Here is a 20,970-nt window from a genome sequence, read left to right on the forward strand (position 1 = left end):
TCGCGAATAATAAAAGTCAATTGAAATTTAAAAACCAAATGGAATGTACTTTTTTCTTTACAAATTGTAGCAGAAGAAAATAACAAGGTTACACTGTATACTATCATTTCGATTGAAAAACATCAATGTCATCGATGAAATAGAGTGATGCTCGACCTTAAATTTATTAGAAACAAGACTAGACTTGTTACGTGCTCCATAACTCGGAAAGAAAAATATCTGCCCCGTAAAGATGTAGGAGTCAACTGGTGATCTGAATTTGCTTATTCCTTTGCTTCTTGAGCCCGAAAAGTCCCAATGAACCACCAAATTCTTCCATACTTTCCATATTACCAAACTTTCCAAAATAGGAATGGCATTTGAAATTAGAAATTTGTGCACTAAAAACGACATTTAACAGCCAAAAAGATATAGAGTAAAGCGGGCCAAATAGGAGTGTTTCTTTTCAGCACATGGAGAAATAAATAAAACATGTTACACATGTCTGAATTGCTTTAATAACAATGGCACACTGATATTTAAATTTTGCCAACATGGGTCACTTTTTTTTGCTCAATACCTATGTGTTTATTTTTGTAGGGTTTGCATTTTTCCTATATAACTAACCCCCTTGAGAGTTGAGATGTTTCATAATTATCCCTACTCTACTCTACTTTGTTAATTAATGAGATTATTTATCGTCTCTTGTATGGAAATGAATTACATATGGAGTGAGTGAAGGCTAAAGTCTTTTTTATTTAGTAAATATTATCAATTTTTTCCATCCTTGCCTTCAACGAATTCGAGTACTTGTAGCCAACCAGTGTAAGTTGGTTTTATATTTTAGTCCCTTTTTCCGGATTTTTTTGGGGTCAACAACGGATTTTGGAACATGCATGCAGGATTCATCGTTGATTTTCCTTTTCTGGGTTGCATGCATGAAATTGAATAAAATATTTATGATTGCAGGCCTAATTGCTCATCAATGAGAAAAAGGATTACAAATCTTCAGAGAGATGCAACTGAACTTCAGGTACATACCTGCATACATAATTTCCCCTATACTTTTTTTCATGTATTTATTTCAACCTGCAAAATCAGGAACTTGTGTATTTTATGTCGATTTGAAAGGGCATTAGCTTCCATCTCCCAATCCAACTGGAAACGTTTCAAAACCTGATTAATTAATGGGAAAGAACTTAGAAAAATTCCCAGATGAATAAAATTTTTCATGGATTGTTGATTCGATTGTGTTTTATGTAATGCTGCTGCAGGCCATAGCCATCCTTTGGCTTGCAAGAATGGAAATGGAAGATGGATTTTTTTGGGGTCAACAACGGATTTTGGAACATGCATGCAGGATTCATCGTTGATTTTCCTTTTCTGGGTTGCATGCATGAAATTGAATAAAATATTTATGATTGTAGGCCTAATTGCTCATCAATGAGAAAAAGGATTACAAATCTTCAGAGAGATGCAACTGAACTTCAGGTACATACCTGCATACATAATTTCCCCTATACTTTTTTTCATGTATTTATTTCAACCTGCAAAATCAGGAACTTGTGTATTTTATGTCGATTTGAAAGGGCATTAGCTTCCATCTCCCAAACCAACTGGAAACGTTTCAAAACCTGATTAATTAATGGGAAAGAACTTAGAAAAATTCCCAGATGAATAAAATTTTTCATGGATTGTTGATTCGATTGTGTTTTATGTAATGCTGCTGCAGGCCATAGCCATCCTTTGGCTTGCAAGAATGGAAATGGAAGAAAAATTAAACAATTCAAGAACTAGTAGTGTGGCACCAGTACCATATATGCAATTTCAGCTGCATCGTCGAGGCATCTCCTTAAAGAAATCTCTACAGAGGTTTCTTCAGAAAAGAAAAGACCGGATTCAAGCAGCCATGCCTTACACCCACAAGATCAGCACTTATCGACACCGTTTATGAACACAAAATTACTTAAACCAGAACAAGTTATCGCTGCTGCGAGTACTGATCATTATCTCAATGTTCATTCAAAACTTATTTACATTTACCAGTAATTAATAACTTTGTATTGCTCAATTGAACCACCATAACGAGTTTTTACAATTTACATCCCAAGAGATTTGTTTAGAGATAATTCGACAAGATCCCATGTAAGTCAAGAAATTGCTCAAAGTTCAAAGCTTGGTAAGAGAAAAAAAAATTAGATGGTTTACCTGAGATTGATTTGTTGAAGATGATGCCAATATCAATTCAATAAATACACAATATATCTTCCAAGTGGTCGAAGAGGTTGAAATTGATGAGAATTGCTCTGATACCAAGATAACTCAGCATAAAGAATTATGAATTCTTGTGTTTAAAGTTCAAAGGAGTCAATCTGAAAATGGAAAGATTCTACAAAATAATTATACAGTCGAAAGTAATAGTAGAAGATTTCTATATTCTGATAGATACTGTTAATATTCAGAATCCATTATTCCATTACAAATTCAAAGGAACTGCATCTGGATTCAGATTCCATCGAAATATGTTTATAAATTTTGATTTCCACAAAAATAATATATTATGACTGAAAAATGTAGTTCACAAAGTGAAATGAAATTCCTTCCAAGTAAATTTATAAGCCAGCCACTCTACAGCCACTAAATGATGTTTACTTGGTCAAAAGGGGCTTTTATTTCGGATTTCCATTGAAATTACAGGCCTCATGCATGCAACGGTTAAGCCCCCAAAATTAAATATATAGTAGTAGCAAAGCCAACCCAGTTTTAGAGATTAATATTTACATATTTGGAGAGGGAAAAATGACAACGGAAACTGATGCAGTGAAGCAAATAAATAGTGAAAATCTTAAGAAGAACAGAATTCAAGTGTCTAACACCAAAAAACCTCTCTTCTTCTACGTCAATCTTGCTAAGGTAGGTACTTGCTCACTCGGGATCCGCATATCTTCTTCTTCTTCGACCACGAAATGATCATATTATCGTGATAATTTTTCTATCGACGGATGCTTCTATTCTATGTGCAATTTGAGGTAGAATGTGTGCTCATATCTAATTAAGGTGGCTTGGAAAGTGAATAAATACATGAATTTTAGGGAGATTATACTCACAATTTCCAAATTTCTTTATGATAGCAGAGGTACTTGCAGCAGAATACTGAGATCGAGCTATCTGCATTGGGCATGGGTAACAATATTCTTAACCTGTTTTTGCTCACTTTCTTTTAGTAATATCACTACAAGGCCAACTTGTTTGTCGAGTAATTAGAGGTGTAAAGTGGACAGTCCCGAAAATTTTTATTTATATTATATTTATCTATTTTGCTTTGAATCGTAAATTTACATATTTATCGTTTGTTCTTTGAGAAATATGTGGTTGAGCCGACATTTTCATTTTTTTTTTTTATTTTTTTTTTTGGGTGCAAATCATTACAGCAATTACAACAGTTGTCACAATAGCTGAGATTCTTAAAAATAGTGGATTTGCCGCTGAGAAAAGTAAGCAATTACTCTTAACAACGATTAATTAGGGGAAAAAGATACTGTTTTCTGAAGAATGACAAGTTTCCTAACACAATTTTTATCTTTGTTTTGGCATTATTGGAGCAGAGATTTTAACATCCACAGTGGGAATGATCGATGAAGCCAAGGGCCGGTTAGTTCAGAAAGCCAGGGTCAGTACCTATATGCTCTCGTACTTGCGTCTATATTTTAATACCATATCAAACCACTTCATTTAAGAGTTTAAACTACAAAAAACAGGTTTATATTTTTATATTTTTATTTTTTTACATCTTCTAACACGACAGTAAGAATCATCCGAATGATTATACGTGCACACCTGTAGAATGGTTTTATTTGTTTATCGAAATATGACTCGTGAAATTCTTTGATACTATGTCGAACCCGTTATTCTTTGACAAAGTTGAACGTCTCATTTATATATGCATGATAAAATGAACAATCTTTTTTATTTTGCAACTTGTTCAGATTGAAATTGTGCTGCAAAAGGGTGAAAAATCTGAGACACTGATGAATCGAAGCCAAGCAGTGGTGCAAGGAGCAATTGCTAATGGGAAAGTTGAAAACAAACATTAGCATCTACAACAGATAGTCTGTTGTCTGTATTTTATATGTTGGATTCCATTCTTATCGTCTCTATCATTCGTTTAAATTTGTGGCTATGACATTACTAATTGTAAGAGTGAAAGGAGGTTTCCCATTAATTTTATTATGTTTCTCTTACCCGTATATCTTACTTTCAAAATGGGATTCACGAATATCTATTCCAAACAATGATTTGGCACAGTAGAACTGAATGAGACTAAGCCCCAGTTTGTCTAATTATTTCAAAACTTTTTTTTTTCAAACTCATTTTTAACCACACATTCTCACAATAAAATATTTTACATATAAACCAAAAAACTTTTTTCTATTTTTTAACCACATATTCTTCAAAAATTCACTATTATAAAACTCATTTTTCAACTTTAATTGTGGACAGAGAAGAAGTGTCTATACAAAAAATTTTCATTTTAGACTCAAATGTGAACAATAATAAAACAGAATATACCCAAAAACCGAAATATTTCAGAGTTCAATGTATCAGTACACATAATAAATCCTTTTCTTTATGTAAACCCAACTAAATATGGACAAATAGAAAGAATCACACAGGCTCAACTTAAATCTTAAATATAGAAATAGAAAGCAAAAGGATAAAGAAGTGGTTTACTTTCAGATTTTATATCACTAGCTGTGCATCACAGTTACCTTCTGGCTTTCCAGAGAGTTGAATCATCTTCAACCATATGAAGGCATCTGAAAACATATTAGGTAAAAAATTAATTTAGCTGTGCAATAATATACGAAATATTTTCGGAAAATCAAGCATTACGTGCAGATATTAGAAGTTTTTGAATACATGTAGAATGTAATATAGATGTTTTGCACTCACATTCCAGTGCCCTATTACTCAAACAACATATCATCAAAAGTAGACCAATCCTTCAAATTGGAAGAAACAACACATAAGATAATGAATTCGCATAAAATTGGCATTCAAGAATTATTTGCATCTTCTTCGTAGTAGCTAATGAGCTGCATCCATTTTTACCTTGGAATTCTTTGATAAAATGTACAAAGATGCATATCTTATCAACTATCAACAATATTTTGAACTGGGTATTCATGTTGCCATTTCATACCCGTGTATTGCCACAACTTACTTTTGAAAATAAGGCATGAACTAGGATTGCAAATGTAAAATACATGACTAGCCTAATATGAGATTGGACAGAGTTTCCTTATTAATTTCAAACCAATGACTAATTTGTAATTCAATTGCAAACATATCTATTATGTACAATATCACGAGTCAAATACATTAAGAAGGGAAAGGAGACATGAATAAGATGATTTTAGTAAAGTGTTTACCTCTAAGGTACTCGGTTACAGAAATTCACATTGAAAGTTGTTTTGTTATTCTTATCTGAGTTGAAGGTACTTCTCGCGGGCGAGAAGGTATTCTCAAATACATTCAGCCCCTAGGTTCCTTTCTCAAGTGATAACAGAATGTTCAAGAAAACTTTGTTCTCCCTTCCTAATGTTTTTCTAAAAACAGAAACCTCATGTGAAGGAGAATCTACCTGGAATCTCGACTGACATGTTGTTTATATTTGAATCCACCATTTCCTTCATTAATACATTGAGAATTTCATGGAGAAAGCAGATTGTTCTTGAGCAGAAGGGTTTCTTCGCTTAGTATCTTTTGTAAATGTCCACCATTTCTTTCATACAACTCCCTGTAATCATGGTTTTTGGAACCACTTACACCACTTCCTTCCTCTGTTGAATAGTCGCCATCAGTCATCTCAGAGTATACCTTATTTTCTGAGAATGAATTAAGCTTTTCTTCTAATTGTTTCAAACATCGCAAGACATATTGTTTTTCATCTTTAACTTCTACGGAGGTATTATAGTCCACATTCCCAGACAACTTCAGTGCTTCAACAATTCTATTGATAACAGCGAATTTATCATCATTTGAACTGTGACATGAAGTGTTCGTAAATTCTTTACGGTTCAAATCTAATTGTGCTACCTTCAATTCACCTGCACCAGATTTATGACTTGGCTTCACAAAGTGACCTAATGAAGATGATTCTCCGGGTTTGTTTTTGTGCACTTCAAGTTCAGCCTCTAAATTTTGAATCTCTTTCTCCTTCTCTGCAAGTAGGTTGTTTGCTTTCTGTAGTGCTTCACCCTCATACTCAGCTTGCTCTTCCGTCATTCTTAGGCATTGCAATGCTTCCATATAGAGGGCTGCCTTTTCCTCCTGTAATCTAGTAATCATCGCCATTGCTTGATTAGCAGCAACTGCAGAAGCATTTCTCTCTTCCTCCAATTCTTTATACAAAGCACCTATTACCTTTTTATCATGCTCAACCTGTCGTGTTAATCGATCTATCACAGTTTCACCTTCGATTTCACTGACAGTGCTTCCATCAAGAGATGTATTAGATTCATTTCTCTCAAATGATGTCCCTCGTTGTGATATCAGCATCCCAATAGCATTAGAAGCATCGGAAGTTCTAAAATCATCACTATTTGCAGACACCCTAGGGCTCATATCATTTAATGACGGATCAATCCTCCGAGAAGATATTTGTGACAACAAGAGCTTCACATCTGCGCTGGCTCTCTCAGAATCCTTCATAGACCTCTGTTGTTCTAAAAGTCTTCCGGACAACTGCCTTCCCCTGTTGCCAACAGCTAATTTATAGGCGTCACTAAGATCCAAAGAATCAGCCATCATTTGCTGAAGTGGTGTCACTTTCAAACCAGAAGTTTGTCCACCCTCCAAGGTAACTTCTCTCTCCAATTCAGCCATGGCTTTGGCATCTGCAGCAAGAAAGAAAATAAGATAATAGGATAGGCAAAATTGTCAAATGCAACTGCCACATCATATTTTCAGAATCACCTTCATTCTTCTTTAAAAGAAGAAAGCAGAAAAAAAATGTTAAGCCATTTCAATAGCATATCAGCCAATTTCAAAACTTATCTTGATTTATTTTTTCTCAATTTATTTTAATAATTATTTTAGGAACAAAAGATGACAAAAAAAGTAAAAAAAAATTATGCATTCCACTCCAACAGAGATTTTGAATCCACCTAATAGTAGCTGGTATTGGAAAATGTAAGCAGATCCAACAGAAAAGAACAGACATATTGAGACACCCAAAAATGCAATAACTCTTACCAGTCTCTTTTGATTCACATCTTTGATACCCAGAAACCTTGGGCAGCTGAAGTACCTCATCAGAAGTTATGAGCTCAGATGGTAACATACCATCATCTTTGTGGTTAGCTTGCTGCCTGTTAAGTTCCTCCAACCCATGATGTCTAATGGGTGACTCAGATCTTGTATTACAGCAGGAATTAATAGCTTCCAGTTGCACCTCTGACTCCAAAAGTGAAAGCTTGGTTGAAGAAGCTGCATATATCAATTCCTCTGGATCTGGATTGTCAGCAAGAGAAATAATTGGAGGTTCTGGTTGTACATGCCCAGCGGCTACATCTTTGTGCAATGACTCCATTTTACAAATAAGTGCACAAGCACTTTCATCTTCAGAAAATGGAGTTCCAGATTCAACCTCAGAAGTAACATTGATCTTTGCATATTTCGCACGTGCCAAAGGATCAGCATCATCATTATCAGCACGAGCAATAACACGAGGTTCTGGTTGTACATACATAGCAGCTAAATCTTTATCTGGTGACTCCATTTCACGAATAGTCACCATTTCACGAATAAGTGCACGGGTACTTTCATCATCAGAAAATGCAGTTTCTGATTCACTATCGGAAGTAACATTGATCTTTGAATATTCTACATGTGACAAACGATCAGCATCATTTTTCCCCATATGGTGGAAGTAAGATGATGCATCTTTAATCTCCTTCAACTCATCCCTATTAGGTGCAGATGGTTTGGATAAAGGCACATCAAGCTCAGCATCCTCAGAGCGGATTGACTTAGTTTGAATTAACTTCTTGGCATAACTTGTAGATATCAATTTCTCATTGCAACAAAAACACTTTCTCGTGTCAGTCGAACCAAGATTGTGTTCCCAAGATAAAGAACCTTGATCAAGCCCAAAACAAGGCTCAGCACCCAATTTGCCAACCAATAATTTATATGTTTCAGCATTTGACTTGTTTATTGTGGCAAATGAGAAAAAAACAACTTTCACACGTTCCATGAACATCAACAAGGTTGTCGTGAAGATGACAAAGAACTAAAGATGAAATGTTTAACTTGTGCTTGTGGCATATTAGGTCCCAATAAAAACCTCCTCTCTCATTGCCCAGAACATGATCAAGTCTAGAGCATAGCAAACACGGAATTTGCAATTGGCAATAACGAGCAAACCTAGTAACTAAGTATGAGAAACCAGCATTAATAAAGAGCAAAAAAATCAGCAACCATTCATGAACTGCTCTAACTAGAGCTGTGGCAATACTAGTGTAAACTTTCTGCTGAAATTCATCAGTTGGATTCCTCCTTAAATCCATTGATAAGTTGTTCTGTAACCCAGAGAAAACTCCGTAACACCCCAATAGAACAGTAACTCAGTGTTCCCAAAATGCAATAGACAGCCCACTGAGTAATCTAATGCTGTAAACATAAAGAAGCAAGCTACTAAATCAGATTATGCATTCATGATATTCACAGATTTGTACACAATGCAAATTATCCAAAATATGCAATAGGCATTAACATAAATTTCTTAGAGAGGCAAAAACCAAACAAATATAAGAATATGCCCTAAATCGTGAGAAAGAAAAAGAATGAGAACAGCTTGAAGTCAACTAGATGAAAAGTCGAAGAACCTGATAAATTTTACTGCCAAATAAACATATTAAATTCTTTTGAAAAACTTAAGGTTCAAAACCGGGATCTCTGAAGCTCAATCGTAAAAACAAATCTAACATGGAAATAGAAATACACGTGATGTAAACATAAAATTTTTATAGAAGAATTTAAATTTAGAGAAAAAAATTGAAAAGAAGCAGCAGAATCAAACCTTGTTAATCTAGAGAATCAAGAAGCCAAGAAAAAAGTTGGGGCTTTTCCACAAGAAGCAGTTTCACCAAAAGTAACGGTACCAGTGTCGAGAGAATGAGAAGACTCAAAAACCAAGAAAATAAGACAGAGTCAATCTTGTATTTAGAATAACGTATGTATTAATGTAGTGGTGGGCTGATGTAAAGTCCTACTAAGAAAATAAATGCACGTAGCTTTTACAGAGATACTACTGATTCTTATAAAGGAAAGTTAGGAGAAGAAATGACAGCCGACAATGGCTGAGGGCTGGCAACTTATTCAATATTGACAGTGACAGACCAACATCCACATTAGGCATGATCTAATTCAAGTAGGGTGGTGGATTGACTCGCCCTGCATTCAACTAGGCCAAGCTCTAGTTGGAGGCTTATATATATTGGTGGCACCAACACAATTTTTGCAACGTCGTGTGTCAAGTTTGATCTATTAGCATATTCAATTGTTTGTAAAATAGATTTAAATTATAATTTAGATCTTTAAAGTGATCAAAAATCTCTCAAATTGAGAGATGAAAAGGAAATGTAAAATGCATTTTTCAATAGAAAATGTAACGAAAGATATAACAAGAGACAAAATGTGAATTTAAATCTACCAAAATATAAATGAGAATACAAAAGCCATTTTAGAACATCCATTTACATTCAATTTTACATCGTCATTAAAAATGCTAGTCTGTTTGTGCATTCTCTTCTTATTCTACATTAAAAGAGACTTTTATCTCTTGATTTTATAATACTAATCCAATCCTGTTATCGCATTTCCCTATCACCCTATGATACCTATCTCACAACAACAAAAGAGATTTTTTACTACAACAAAAGGGATTTTTTACTCTAAGATGAGAAAGGGATGGGATTTAAAGATATAATTTAAGAAAATATTAAGAACATAGGGAGAGAGACATATAATGTTACCTTTTGAATTTAACTTAGAATAGAGAAAAAGAGAAAATTTCTAGGGAATAATCAAAATAGTATGAAAAAAGAAGAATCTTTTTCAAAATTTTAGTAAAAGATTAAAGAAGTGATTAGCTTAAGAGAAGAAGACAAATCTGCTACCGTCCCGTGTCACCCTTTGCCTCTCAATAGAAAATTAAAAGCTAAAGATTCCTCTCCTTTAATGGGTGAATTGGACAACTGCGAAATTATGCACGCACCCTCGTCAAAAAATGAAGTCATAAAGTTGCACATTGACAGTACTAATACAAAAAGAACTCCAAGGGAGACATTTTTCCGAGTATTTTTTATTTATTTATTTATTTTTTTTTGAAGAATGTGTTTTTAGAAAGTGAAAGAAAAAAAAAATAAAAAAAAATTGGATTTTGAGAAAAATGACATTAAAAAAATACTTCCAAACAAGCTCTAAATAAGATACTATGCCCTCGTTTGAGCCACATTATTGTAAAAATGAGAATGAAAAATATAACTGTTATGGGCCCTACACAAAAAATAAAAATTCAAATATGCTGGTTTGATGTGATGAATAATTGTGATATTTTTCATTTTAATAAGAAAATAATAGGCTCAAACAGAATCCATATGTAGGTAAGTCCTTCAAATTCCATAGATATCAACTATGAAATTACCATCGAAATTGCAACATGGATATGGTTTTTTCAAAAGATTGATCAATTGAATCTCTTACGGGATGCTTAATCTAAAAGAAATTAAGTCCCTGTTTGGTACTCATTTTTAGAGCCAAAAATGCATTTTTTCCGTCACATCAGCACACAATTTTTGACTTCTACACTCTAATGGGGGACTCGCGATATGATGTTTAAAATGCATTTTCCTCTGAAAAATGTGCACCAAACGGACTCTAAATATTTTTACCTTGGTAATATTTAAAAATTAAATTTATGGACGAAAAATTACAGAGTAATAAAAAGAGCAAACAAAAAAAATCTGTCCATAACATCATAACAATTTAAAAAGAATAATTTAAAATTACAAACGTAGATATGTAGGTGATAATTTTTTTGAAAATTATTGAATATATTTAATTTATTGATAAATAAGTAAAATATGTGAGACAATCAGGAATATAGAACAATAAAAATTATATTTTCCTGACATTTTCTGTCACATTTTATTATTATTCTTGAATAGGTCCATTCAAAGATTGCTCAAGACTCTCAAATTCTTTGAATCTCTGTTTTAAATGTTAAAGCTATATTTTGGAAGTGGACTTGATAAATTATTTTTGCATGAGAAGTATTGGAATTTAAATTTAAGCAATTCTTTTTAGATCAACTAACAACTTAAGTAGTCTACATGGCCCAAGCAAAATGTATTTTCTAAAATGAAAATGCCCCCATTAAAGAGATCATGCCCAAGCGCATAATTATTTATTAAAATTTTGGATGGTTGTCATCTAAAAGTAAATGAATATTTGATATTATGCCGGAAACAAACGGTTAAAAGGACACATAAGATATCTAAAACTCATTTATATTATAGAATCGAACATATCATACGTAAGTTTCTAGTACTATATAAATTGGTAGTTGGACCCCGGGGCATAATTCAGTGGTGCAAAGAATAGGAGTGAGGTAGTCTCTACCTTGCTGGCAGCCGCAGAGTGAGGGTTCGATTCCTGAAATATGGAATTGAACTATTTGTAGATATCAGTGTACGAGCAAACTCTTATTCACTGGCTTGTTAGGGCACATCCCGCGATTTACCTCTCTAACGATGTTCCAGAGGCGGGGTGATGGGGGACCTTAAGGTTGGGGTTCAACCTTTTTTTAAATTGGTAGTTGGACCTTCTCATACCTTAGTGAGACAAAAAATTCTCAACCACAATTTTTTTAGCAAATGGCATGTCCTCTTTACGAGAATTATATATGTAAATGAAGATTCTTAAGCAAATTGAAAATAAATTAGTTACATGTAATGGTAACTTTTTAGATAATTTTTTTCTCCGCTTGCACAAGTACTAACAACTTATGAGAAAGATAAACATATATATCTTACGTTGCAACATTTTTTTTAAATTAATATAACACTATTAATCTTGAAGGGGAATGTGAAGTAAAGATGGCAAAATTCTCTCCCCTTGTCCCGTTCCTCATTATTTTGACACTAATGGGTGGAAAATTCTGCTCGGAATGGCAAACAGGGCGGGTATGAGATCATGGTCCCCATTGCAAATTCTGTAAACTCCAATTTTTTTTTATTTGATTTTTATGTTTTTCAATTTAAATCACATTTTTAAAAAATATATATATTAATACTAAACGTAACTAATTAATTTGGATGGTAGATATGAAATTTTTAATCTCCGTCCCGTCACACCTACTTACCACAAATCTTCCATAGAACGGGATGGTTACGCGTGCCTCCATTCAAAATTCGCTGCATTGTCATCCTTAATGTGAAGTGGAGCTCTTCCCAGTCAAAGTGAATGTGAACGTTCAAAATGTTCAATAAACACTTGAAGTAATCAAACAATAGAAATAGAGAATCAATATATAAGAAATGATAAAAAAAATAAAAAAAAATCTAAATCGATATTAAAATTTTAGAGTGGCGTGAGAAAATAATATATTCAAGAATTTATTTTTTGTGTTTTTATTGTATTTGTCACCATCATTTTTATATATTTAAATTTAAGTTCTTAAATGCACCAGTTCATGTTTAATGATTCAACAATGCGTCCATCGAAAAGTTCACATTTTTTTTGCTATAACTTCATTTGTTCGATTCCAAAGCATCATCATATTTTACTATTCGCGTCATTCCATGTAAGTTTTGTCATCACAATCAAATGTCTTTTGAATCCCTCTTTCGAAAAACAATAACGATACTCAGTACTTTCAGAATAATGTACTTTGTACATAAACAACTATATAATAGTTTACATATAGACGATGTGTCAAATTAAAAGGGAGGAGGAAAGTTTTTCTTTTTTACGTGGTTAAAGAAATTCTGATTTAATTATATTTCGTCACCATGTAAACAATTACTTAAATCTATTATGTATATGTAGGACAATCGATACTTTTAACTATCTTGTAGTTGTGGATATAATGTGAAATACAACAAAACCCAAATTTAAATAATTTGAAGTATTAATTTAATGCATGCATGCATATTAATATTATACAAAAAATCTGGGAAAAGAAAAGGGTAATATAGTAAATTTAGAAGGATGGAGAAACAGATGCCCAAGGCAATACTCCTCATAACTTTTGACCTAAATACCCATCTCTCAGAGCATAAGCAGCGGCTGTAATTCCCATCTCAACCCTCGCAACACCCTCTTCTGCCCCTGTAAATCTCTCTCCTTCTTCTACCTTTTACCCGCGCACTTTCAAATTATCGTTACTTTCGGCAATATTTTCTTCTAAACAAATGAAGAAATATTGGGTTGTGTTTTCTTTTTATTTATCTTGATGAGGTCGCTTTTAGTTGAATTATTGGCAGATCGCTTCGTGTTTTTCGAAGATTCTTCAAACTTTGAGTGTCTTTGCAGCTGGGTTCGGGCCGAGTACTGTTCTTGACAACGACTTTATGCGAAAGAGTGGAAATTTCATTTTTTGACATTTATCAGGTATTATTTCAGTATAATTTGATTCTTTTTCTTGCAGTTTGATTCTTTCCCCTTTACTTTGTATTTTGAATTGAAACTCTGGTGGTTATTTGCTTACGGCTAAATTGGTTTCTTGATTATTGTGTTTTTTGATTGACGGGGCTTGATTTTGTTAAAACATGTGGATTGTAATTGATTCTAGTTGTTATTAGAAATGTGTCTTCCTTTTTGTGGGGGAGTGTTACTGTTGTAGGAGTATGTGATGCTTGTTATGCTTCTACTTCGTGTGTTGAAAAACATTTGTGTCTGTGGCAAATTGGCGGTTCTATATTGATTTCCAACACAGCGTAGCAATTAAAGTCAGTATGAAAAGGATGTTATTTTTTTCCATTAATCCATTGCTTGCGTTTTGTTGGAATTATATTTGTTGGCAAAGCAAAGAAAATATTCGCCTTAGCTTAAAGATTTGATTTTTGAGGGGAAAAAAGTGGTTACATATTGATTTCCGTCCCGTATGGCAATTACAGTTACTGTGAAAAAGATGTTATTTGTTTCTACTAATGCTTTGCTTGCCGCCTGCTGGCTCTATGGATTGGTAAAGCAAACGTCTGTGTTGTTAACTTAAAACATTTGACTTAATATGTTATGTTTGCTCTTTGGAGTTTACGGTTGTAGAAGTACGCAACACTTGTTGTGCTTCTGTTTCATGCCCATTGATTTTTTTATTTTTTATTTTTAATGGGAAAATGGTGGTTCTATATAGATTTCCATTAATGCGTTGCTTGCTATGTGTTGGAGTTCTATTGTTTGGCAAAGCAAAGGAAATATCCGTGTTCACTTAAACTGTTTGACTTAATATGTTATGTTTGTTGTGCGCAGTGGTAGCAGTATGTGACTCTTGTTATGCTTCTATTTCATGTATATTGAAAATTGTTAATATATGGATGAAAATGGTGGTTCTATATTAATTTCCACATTGACATAACAATTGAAGTCATTAGGAAAAAGATGTTATTTGTTTCCACTAATGTTTTGTTTGCCATTTATTGAAGTTTATTGATTGGAAGCGCTAGGGAAATACCCTTTTAAACTAATTTTTTTTACCATAATATGTCATGTCTCTGATAATTTTTTACTATAAAATCATTAGATTGTTTTCTAATGCTTTGATAGTATGACATTGTATATGAAGGTAATTATTTCAAGCTTGAGAGGAAAATGGTGAACCATGACTTGATGTTTGGACAGAATCACAGTGTCTCTCTTAGTCAGAACCAGATTAGCCATAATCATAATGTGACTATTGCTCAAAACCATGGCTTGGAGGTGGGCCAAACTCATGACCATGAAGCAGGTTTGGGGCAGAGCCATGATGGCGAGGGCAATGATGATCATGGATATGAACACGAGAGTGGGGTAATGTTGGAGCAGAAGCCTGAAGATGATGTCCATGCTGCACCTTTACCTACAGAGAGCAATGAGTTGGATATGTCCGAACACAATGAATTGGTTGTATCTGGGAACCAGGAACTTGACGAGAATATGGAATTAGCTGTGATCCAGCAGGACTTGGGTATTGAACCGATGCATGATATGAGTGTTCAGCAGGGTCCTCTAGTAGTTACTCCTAGTCATGTTCTTCAGGCGCGTACTCTTGCTGTGAGCCCTAATTATGAGCTTCATGTGGGACAAGAATTTCCTGATGTCAAAGCCTGTCGAAGGGCTTTGAGGGACACAGCTATTGCCCTTCACTTTGAAATGCAAACCATAAAATCAGATAAAACTCGCTTTACTGCTAAATGTGCAAATGAGGGGTGCCCCTGGCGCATTCATGCTGCGAAGCTTCCCGGTATGCCCACTTTCACAATCAGGACCATCAATGACAACCATACATGTGGTGGAATCGCTCATCTTGGCCATCAGCAAGCCTCAGTTCAGTGGGTTGCCAATTCAGTAGAGCAACGGCTTCTTGAAAACCCCAATTGCAAGCCTAAAGAGATCTTGGAGGAAATTCATCGAGTTCATGGTATTGCTTTGTCATACAAGCAAGCCTGGCGTGGAAAGGAACGGATTATGGCTGCTATGCGTGGATCCTTCGAAGAAGACTATCGTCTCCTCCCACAATACTGTGAGCAAGTAAAACGAACAAACCCGGGAAGTATTGCCTCTGTTTATGGTAATCCGAATGACAACTGCTTCCAGCGTCTTTTTATTTCATTCCAGGCATCCATCTATGGTTTTCTGAATGCTTGTCGGCCACTACTTGGGCTTGATAGGACATTCTTGAAGAGCAAATACCTTGGTACTTTACTTCTGGCTACTGGATTTGATGGGGATGGTGACCTGTTTCCTTTGGCCTTTGGTGTTGTCGATGAGGAGAATGATGACAACTGGATGTGGTTTCTCTCTGAACTCCGTAATCTGCTTGAGGTCAATACAGAGAACATGCCAAGGCTTACAATTCTGTCAGATAGGCAGAAGGGCATCGTAGATGGTGTGGAAGCAAATTTTCCCACTGCTTTCCATGGCTTTTGCATGCGTCATTTGAGCGAAAGCTTTCGTAAGGAATTCAACAATACAATGCTCGTCAACCATTTGTGGGATGCTGCCCATGCTCTTACTGTCATGGATTTTGAAGCAAAAGTCATAGAGATTGAAGAGATATCTCAAGATGCTGCATACTGGATTAGGCGAATCCCCCCTCGTTTATGGGCTACTGCCTATTTTGAGGGGACAAGGTTTGGACATTTGACGGCCAATATAGTAGAATCTCTGAATGCTTGGATTTTAGAAGCCTCCGGTCTTCCAATAATTCAGATGATGGAATGCATTCGAAGGCAGCTCATGACTTGGTTCAATGAACGTCGTGAGACTAGCATACAGTGGACATCTATTCTCGTGCCTACAGCTGAGAGGCATGTCACAGAGGCTCTTGAGCGTGCACGTACCTACCAGGTTCTTCGTGCTAATGAAGCTGAATTTGAGGTAATATCTCACGAGGGGACAAACATTGTTGATATCCGAAATCGTTGCTGTCTTTGTCGGGGATGGCAGTTGTACGGTTTACCCTGTGCACATGCAGTGGCAGCTCTACTTTCGTGCAGGCAGAATGTCCATCGATTCACTGAGAGCTGTTTCACTGTTGCTACATATCGGAAGACATACTCACAAACCATACACCCGATTCCAGATAAAACATTATGGAAGGAGTTAGCTGAGGGAGATCCAAATGCTAGCAAAGCTGTCACACACCCGATTCCAGATAAAACATTATGGAAGGAGTTAGCTGAGGGAGATCCAAATGCTAGCAAAGCTATCACGATTGTCGTTAATCCACCTAAATCACTGCGTCCACCTGGCCGACCAAGGAAGAAGCGAGTTAGAGCAGAAGATCATGGTCGTGTGAAGAGAGTTGTACATTGTAGTCGTTGCAATCAGACAGGCCATTTCAGGACAACATGTGCAGCACCCATATGAGTCCTCATTCTGGCAATATATTCTCTGTATAATAAAGGTAGAGTGAACCCTTCGTCTGTGCAGAGATTTTCATAGATCTATTTATTATATATAGATTTCACGCTAGTTGATGTTGCAAGTCAGTAGTGTAATTCCTGTCCATGACATCATGCTATTAAGCTTATGATAAATTGCATCCTGAATTTGGCTTGATAATGCAATAATGGATTGTTAACCTCGTGGTTTTCCTACAATTATTCATAGAATTTTTTTTTGAGAGTATTCTTTTTTTGGTTTTTATTTATTATTAGAATTTCCTATTTCTTCGGTGAGGGGAAAATATAGAACGAGGAATTCAGAAGAAAATTGCAGAGTAATTCAGTCAGGAATTTAATGGGGCCCACAATTTTTATTTTTTTTTTTCTCTTTTCAATTATATATTTCATCAAAATTTACTAAAAATTTAATTTCTGGTTTTACCAAAAAGGGGTTTAATATCTTTCATTCAAACTCATTTTGCCTTGAGAACAATTAATCTGCTTTAATTACTGTGTTAAAATTAGATGAAAGTCCTCTATCGTGCAAGTATCATGGACGGACACGATTCAATGTTGATTGTTTGGTGATTTATCTGCTCAAAAGTGTTACTCTTGGAGTGAAAGTGAAGAAATTTCATTATCCACTGATGTAATGTCCTTTGAAGAGCAGATCGATAGGTGTTCGGTTATTGTTAGGTGGTGTGTTTTGCTCCGACTTTGTCAATATGGTCATGCCAATATCCATACCAAACCATGTGGCTAAAAGCACTAGCAGCAAATCGGGCAGAGTAGTGAAAAGTACTAAACAAATTCAGATTTTATCCATTTTTGTCGTTTAATCCGATCTAATACTGCATATCAATCATAAGCAAACAGCATCATAAACTATCCAAAAGAGTTGAATATGCAAAGATTGACAAAAACTATCCCAGAAAGTCAAATATATGCAAAGATTGACAAGTTGAGGTACGTGGGAAGTAGTTTCTACTACTTAACAGAAAACCTCATAATGTGAAAACAACAGTATCCAATTGGCTCTACACCATCTTAAACCTAACTTCTGCAAGATGTATCTTTAATGTTCTGTTTACAGGTTCCCCGAGGAAAAGTATAATACTGCAAACATCATACAAGGATCACTCGGTTTGTCCATCAATCCAGTTAGAATTTACTCTCATTAATTTAATTGCCCAGCTTAATAACCATAATTGCCACCATAGACTGAACCATAACGTCCGGTTTGCCCAGCAAGATTAGGATTGGAGGGGGAAGATGAATATACTGAACCGTGGGCTGCGTAAGAGTTATAGCCTGGATCGGTCAATGGAATGTTTTGGGTCTGAGATGGAGCAGCAGCATCTGCTATGAAATTCTGCAAAACAATCATTTGATCATTAAATTAGTCCATAGATTTTGACCATGCAGAGTAATAAAGCAATGACTCATTGAGGTGGCAGCACAGCAAAAGGAGCAAAAACTGTTATATCATATAGGTGTAACTGAAACATCACTTTGTGACATTAATAGGTTTTCAATGGCTCAACATCATTGGCAAACATGACAAAGGAAGGCAGATATACAAGATTGAAAATTCACGCGTATAACAAATTTTTTGGGGACATAAGCATAATAAAAATTTATAAGAAAAAGAAGTTCAGCTTTGGATGATCAATCCAAAAGTCAGGGTTAATAAGATTGCCTGGATCAATTGCTGAGCAGTTTGAGTTTGAGAAGCAGTTCCACTAATCTCAACCGTCATCTCCCCAGGAACTCCCCTTGTTTCCTGTATGGTAATAGTAGCACCACTGACCCTCCGAACATAGCTTATTGTTGAACCTTGCGTGCCAATTACAGCATCTGCATAAGAGAGCGGAATTTGCATTTGGTGTGTAACCTGCAAAATCACCACTTCCAATCATGCATCGAAATCAAAATGGAATATGTACTCGGATTTTGGTTTTGGTCTTCTTCATTTTCATTTGCTTATTTAGTTGCATCATTTGATCATATGTTTATATGGGCTTGGAATGTCTTAGTATATTAATAATTTCTTCCTTTTTTATCCTGCAAGCTAACTGAAAACACAATTAGCTAGACTGAACCAAGGCTAAAGTATCAAGACAAGAATCTGAGTTCTACCAGCCAAACAAGAAAAAAAAATTATCACAAGAATCAAGGCTACCCAACATTAGCCAAGCCTTGAACCCCACAACACGGGAGCTAAGACTAAATATTTTGGCTCTGGAATCTTCTCATCTAGCAGGAATAGCATGCCAGCTATCTTCAAAAGTAACTATGGAGACCAATTCATGGCTACTCTAGGCAATACATAACCAACTACAAACTTTTCCCATAAAATAGGATATAGCAATCTTTTTATGACTTTTTTTATTTTTTATTTTTTGATTGGTAAATGTGAATCATGTCTTGCAAAGGGATCAGTTAATAACTGAGTATGAAGTTCCATCAAACATATCTGGAGAAAATTTTGCACAGCTGGAACAAAGGCTATAAAAATCTTGATGGAGCTCACAGCATATAAATCCCGTTACTTACTCAAATGTAGATAACAGCAATATCACGTGATATTCTGTCTCTTTGCCGGTGTGACTAAATGTAACCCAAAAAAAAAAAAAAAGGCTCAGGAGGGTTAAGAAAGTTCACTTCCAACTATATACTTCTCCTAACAGATGTCAATAAACCAAAATCAGGACAGTAACTACCTGAGTTATTACGGATGGTGCAGACTGGTTTGATGAAGAATGCACTGGCATTGGCCCTTCTTTTCCATAGGCAGATATACCATGGTGTGGTGTTTTTTCTGATGGAGGAGGCATGTCAGCAGGTGGATAATAATTATCAAATTGCCTAGTAGGTGGGGCGAATCGAGGGTTAGCTCCATATCCAGGACCTCCAGGTGCAGTTGGAGGAAAAGCCTGAGGCGGCGGGCCCCAAGATTGTGCAGGAGGCATGTGTTCCATCTCGGAATTAGGCATTTGCATCTAACAAGAATAGCATTCAGTTAGCACCAATTAATATATTCCTCTGATGAACCTTTGTCCTGAATTGGATTTTATACCGAAGGCACACTAACCTGCATTTCAATTACAGAAATTATGCTGCGATCAACTAAAAATTTTCTCAGATGAGTAGCAATTAATTCAATTGCCTTATGTATGCCTGCAGGCTCCCCTACTACCTCTACAATCCTATCATCTTGAAGAGCAAAACCAGGTAAGTCTTCTGCAATGCAAAGAGAAGCCAAGTAAGTAGGGGCTCCCAACGAATTTACAATCCAATCTGCTTCTTTTCAAATTTCCAGGGATGTTACCGGTTCCACAATAGATGAAATAAGTTAAGACTCACAGAATAGTGCAAACAGATGAAATAATCAATAATCAAGCAACTTATTGAGAAAACACTACCTTGGACGTACAGAGATAAAAGGAAATAGATATACTCTGCAAGAGAAGCAATTCCAGATTTTCACACAGGTAAAACTATGCAAAGAGAAAAACCTGCTCCAAGAACTCTAACAACACAATTGGACTCTTCCTGAATGGATTTAACTGTTGTGCCTTGTCTTCCAATCAAACTTCCTGCTTGGGCAGCTGGAACGAGCAGCCTTGTTGAAATTTTCCCTCCTGCGCCTGGTGGAGTAAGAGAAGAATCACTATCCACCCCATCCACAACACGTTTGTGAACCCTTAGAAGACCATCTACTGCAGGAGGAAGTGGAGCATTAGGCTCTTCCTTGGCAGATACCATAACCTACCCACAAAATAGCAACATCAGCTCTATCACAACCCAATAAAAATTCCTCTACACTAAAAAAAAA

The 20,970-nt window shown here is 35.4% G+C and overlaps 5 protein-coding genes across 11 annotated transcripts; 3 read left to right on the forward strand and 2 right to left on the reverse strand.

The window, feature by feature from the left end:
• Window positions 1-565: 565 nt before the first annotated feature.
• Window positions 566-2,186, forward strand: LOC111377491 (protein TIFY 5B-like). 3 transcript variants are annotated; one of them, XM_023000600.1, is made up of 3 exons: window positions 566-804; window positions 949-1,012; window positions 1,712-2,186. In XM_023000600.1, exons 2-3 carry the CDS (start codon window positions 965-967, stop codon window positions 1,931-1,933), a joined length of 270 nt encoding a protein of 89 aa, XP_022856368.1. In that variant the 5' UTR covers window positions 566-804; window positions 949-964; the 3' UTR covers window positions 1,934-2,186. The 3 variants fall into 3 exon arrangements, with proteins under 3 accessions (XP_022856368.1, XP_022856366.1, XP_022856367.1); XM_023000598.1 differs by lacking the exon at window positions 949-1,012 and adding an exon at window positions 1,407-1,470 and having other exon boundaries at window positions 572-804; XM_023000599.1 differs by lacking the exons at window positions 566-804; window positions 949-1,012 and adding an exon at window positions 1,315-1,470.
• Window positions 2,187-2,420: 234 nt separating this feature from the next.
• LOC111377490 (uncharacterized protein At2g34160-like) lies at window positions 2,421-4,300 on the forward strand. Its single transcript, XM_023000597.1, has 5 exons — window positions 2,421-2,892; window positions 3,114-3,162; window positions 3,411-3,473; window positions 3,585-3,649; window positions 3,966-4,300. Exons 1-5 carry the CDS (start codon window positions 2,779-2,781, stop codon window positions 4,071-4,073), a joined length of 399 nt encoding a protein of 132 aa, XP_022856365.1. The 5' UTR covers window positions 2,421-2,778; the 3' UTR covers window positions 4,074-4,300.
• A 243-nt stretch (window positions 4,301-4,543) lies between these two features.
• On the reverse strand, window positions 4,544-9,297 carry LOC111377492 (myosin-binding protein 1-like). Of its 3 annotated transcripts, none has more exons than XM_023000601.1 (4): window positions 9,065-9,297; window positions 7,237-8,655; window positions 5,624-6,878; window positions 4,544-4,796 (listed from the first exon to the last, which is right to left on the reverse strand). In XM_023000601.1, exons 2-3 carry the CDS (start codon window positions 8,243-8,245, stop codon window positions 5,692-5,694), a joined length of 2,196 nt encoding a protein of 731 aa, XP_022856369.1. In that variant the 5' UTR covers window positions 8,246-8,655; window positions 9,065-9,297; the 3' UTR covers window positions 4,544-4,796; window positions 5,624-5,691. The 3 variants fall into 3 exon arrangements, with proteins under 3 accessions (XP_022856369.1, XP_022856370.1, XP_022856371.1); XM_023000602.1 differs by having other exon boundaries at window positions 5,412-6,878; XM_023000603.1 differs by having other exon boundaries at window positions 4,933-6,878.
• Window positions 9,298-13,271: 3,974 nt separating this feature from the next.
• Window positions 13,272-17,348, forward strand: LOC111377493. 3 transcript variants are annotated; one of them, XM_023000606.1, is made up of 3 exons: window positions 13,272-13,659; window positions 14,831-16,828; window positions 16,901-17,348. In XM_023000606.1, the coding sequence occupies exons 2-3, from the start codon at window positions 14,857-14,859 to the stop codon at window positions 17,113-17,115; spliced, it is 2,187 nt and encodes a 728-aa protein (XP_022856374.1). In that variant the 5' UTR covers window positions 13,272-13,659; window positions 14,831-14,856; the 3' UTR covers window positions 17,116-17,348. The 3 variants fall into 3 exon arrangements, with proteins under 3 accessions (XP_022856374.1, XP_022856372.1, XP_022856373.1); XM_023000604.1 differs by having other exon boundaries at window positions 14,831-17,348; XM_023000605.1 differs by having other exon boundaries at window positions 13,294-13,659; window positions 14,812-17,348.
• A 665-nt stretch (window positions 17,349-18,013) lies between these two features.
• LOC111377494 (flowering locus K homology domain-like) lies at window positions 18,014-20,927 on the reverse strand. The gene is made up of 5 exons (XM_023000607.1): window positions 20,651-20,927; window positions 20,227-20,375; window positions 19,856-20,134; window positions 18,832-19,026; window positions 18,014-18,504 (listed from the first exon to the last, which is right to left on the reverse strand). The coding sequence occupies exons 1-5, from the start codon at window positions 20,898-20,900 to the stop codon at window positions 18,328-18,330; spliced, it is 1,050 nt and encodes a 349-aa protein (XP_022856375.1). The 5' UTR covers window positions 20,901-20,927; the 3' UTR covers window positions 18,014-18,327.
• Between the last annotated feature and the right edge of the window lie 43 nt (window positions 20,928-20,970).

Source organism: Olea europaea, unplaced genomic scaffold (genome assembly GCF_002742605.1).
Source record: "Olea europaea var. sylvestris unplaced genomic scaffold, O_europaea_v1 scaffold1661, whole genome shotgun sequence".
NCBI classification, from domain to species: domain Eukaryota; kingdom Viridiplantae; phylum Streptophyta; class Magnoliopsida; order Lamiales; family Oleaceae; genus Olea; species Olea europaea.

What these genes read in the sequence shown, in the direction of transcription:
- LOC111377491 (XM_023000600.1), top strand. Translation starts at nt 965, where the DNA reads ATGAGAAAAAGGATTACAAATCTTCAGAGAGATGCAACTGAACTTCAG. An exon ending in GAGATGCAACTGAACTTCAG is followed by an intron (nt 1,013 to 1,711) that starts GTACATACCTGC and finishes ATGCTGCTGCAG; the next exon opens with GCCATAGCCATCCTTTGGCT.
- LOC111377490 (XM_023000597.1), top strand. Translation starts at nt 2,779, where the DNA reads ATGACAACGGAAACTGATGCAGTGAAGCAAATAAATAGTGAAAATCTT. An exon ending in TGGATTTGCCGCTGAGAAAA is followed by an intron (nt 3,474 to 3,584) that starts GTAAGCAATTAC and finishes TTATTGGAGCAG; the next exon opens with AGATTTTAACATCCACAGTG. An exon ending in GGTTAGTTCAGAAAGCCAGG is followed by an intron (nt 3,650 to 3,965) that starts GTCAGTACCTAT and finishes CAACTTGTTCAG; the next exon opens with ATTGAAATTGTGCTGCAAAA.
- LOC111377492 (XM_023000601.1), bottom strand. Translation starts at nt 8,245, where the DNA reads ATGTTCATGGAACGTGTGAAAGTTGTTTTTTTCTCATTTGCCACAATA. An exon ending in ATGTGAATCAAAAGAGACTG is followed by an intron (nt 6,879 to 7,236) that starts GTAAGAGTTATT and finishes TTCTTGCTGCAG; the next exon opens with ATGCCAAAGCCATGGCTGAA.
- LOC111377493 (XM_023000604.1), top strand. Translation starts at nt 14,857, where the DNA reads ATGGTGAACCATGACTTGATGTTTGGACAGAATCACAGTGTCTCTCTT.
- LOC111377494 (XM_023000607.1), bottom strand. Translation starts at nt 20,900, where the DNA reads ATGGTATCTGCCAAGGAAGAGCCTAATGCTCCACTTCCTCCTGCAGTA. An exon ending in TTTCTGTAATTGAAATGCAG is followed by an intron (nt 20,135 to 20,226) that starts GTTAGTGTGCCT and finishes TATTCTTGTTAG; the next exon opens with ATGCAAATGCCTAATTCCGA. An exon ending in CACCATCCGTAATAACTCAG is followed by an intron (nt 19,027 to 19,855) that starts GTAGTTACTGTC and finishes GTGATTTTGCAG; the next exon opens with GTTACACACCAAATGCAAAT.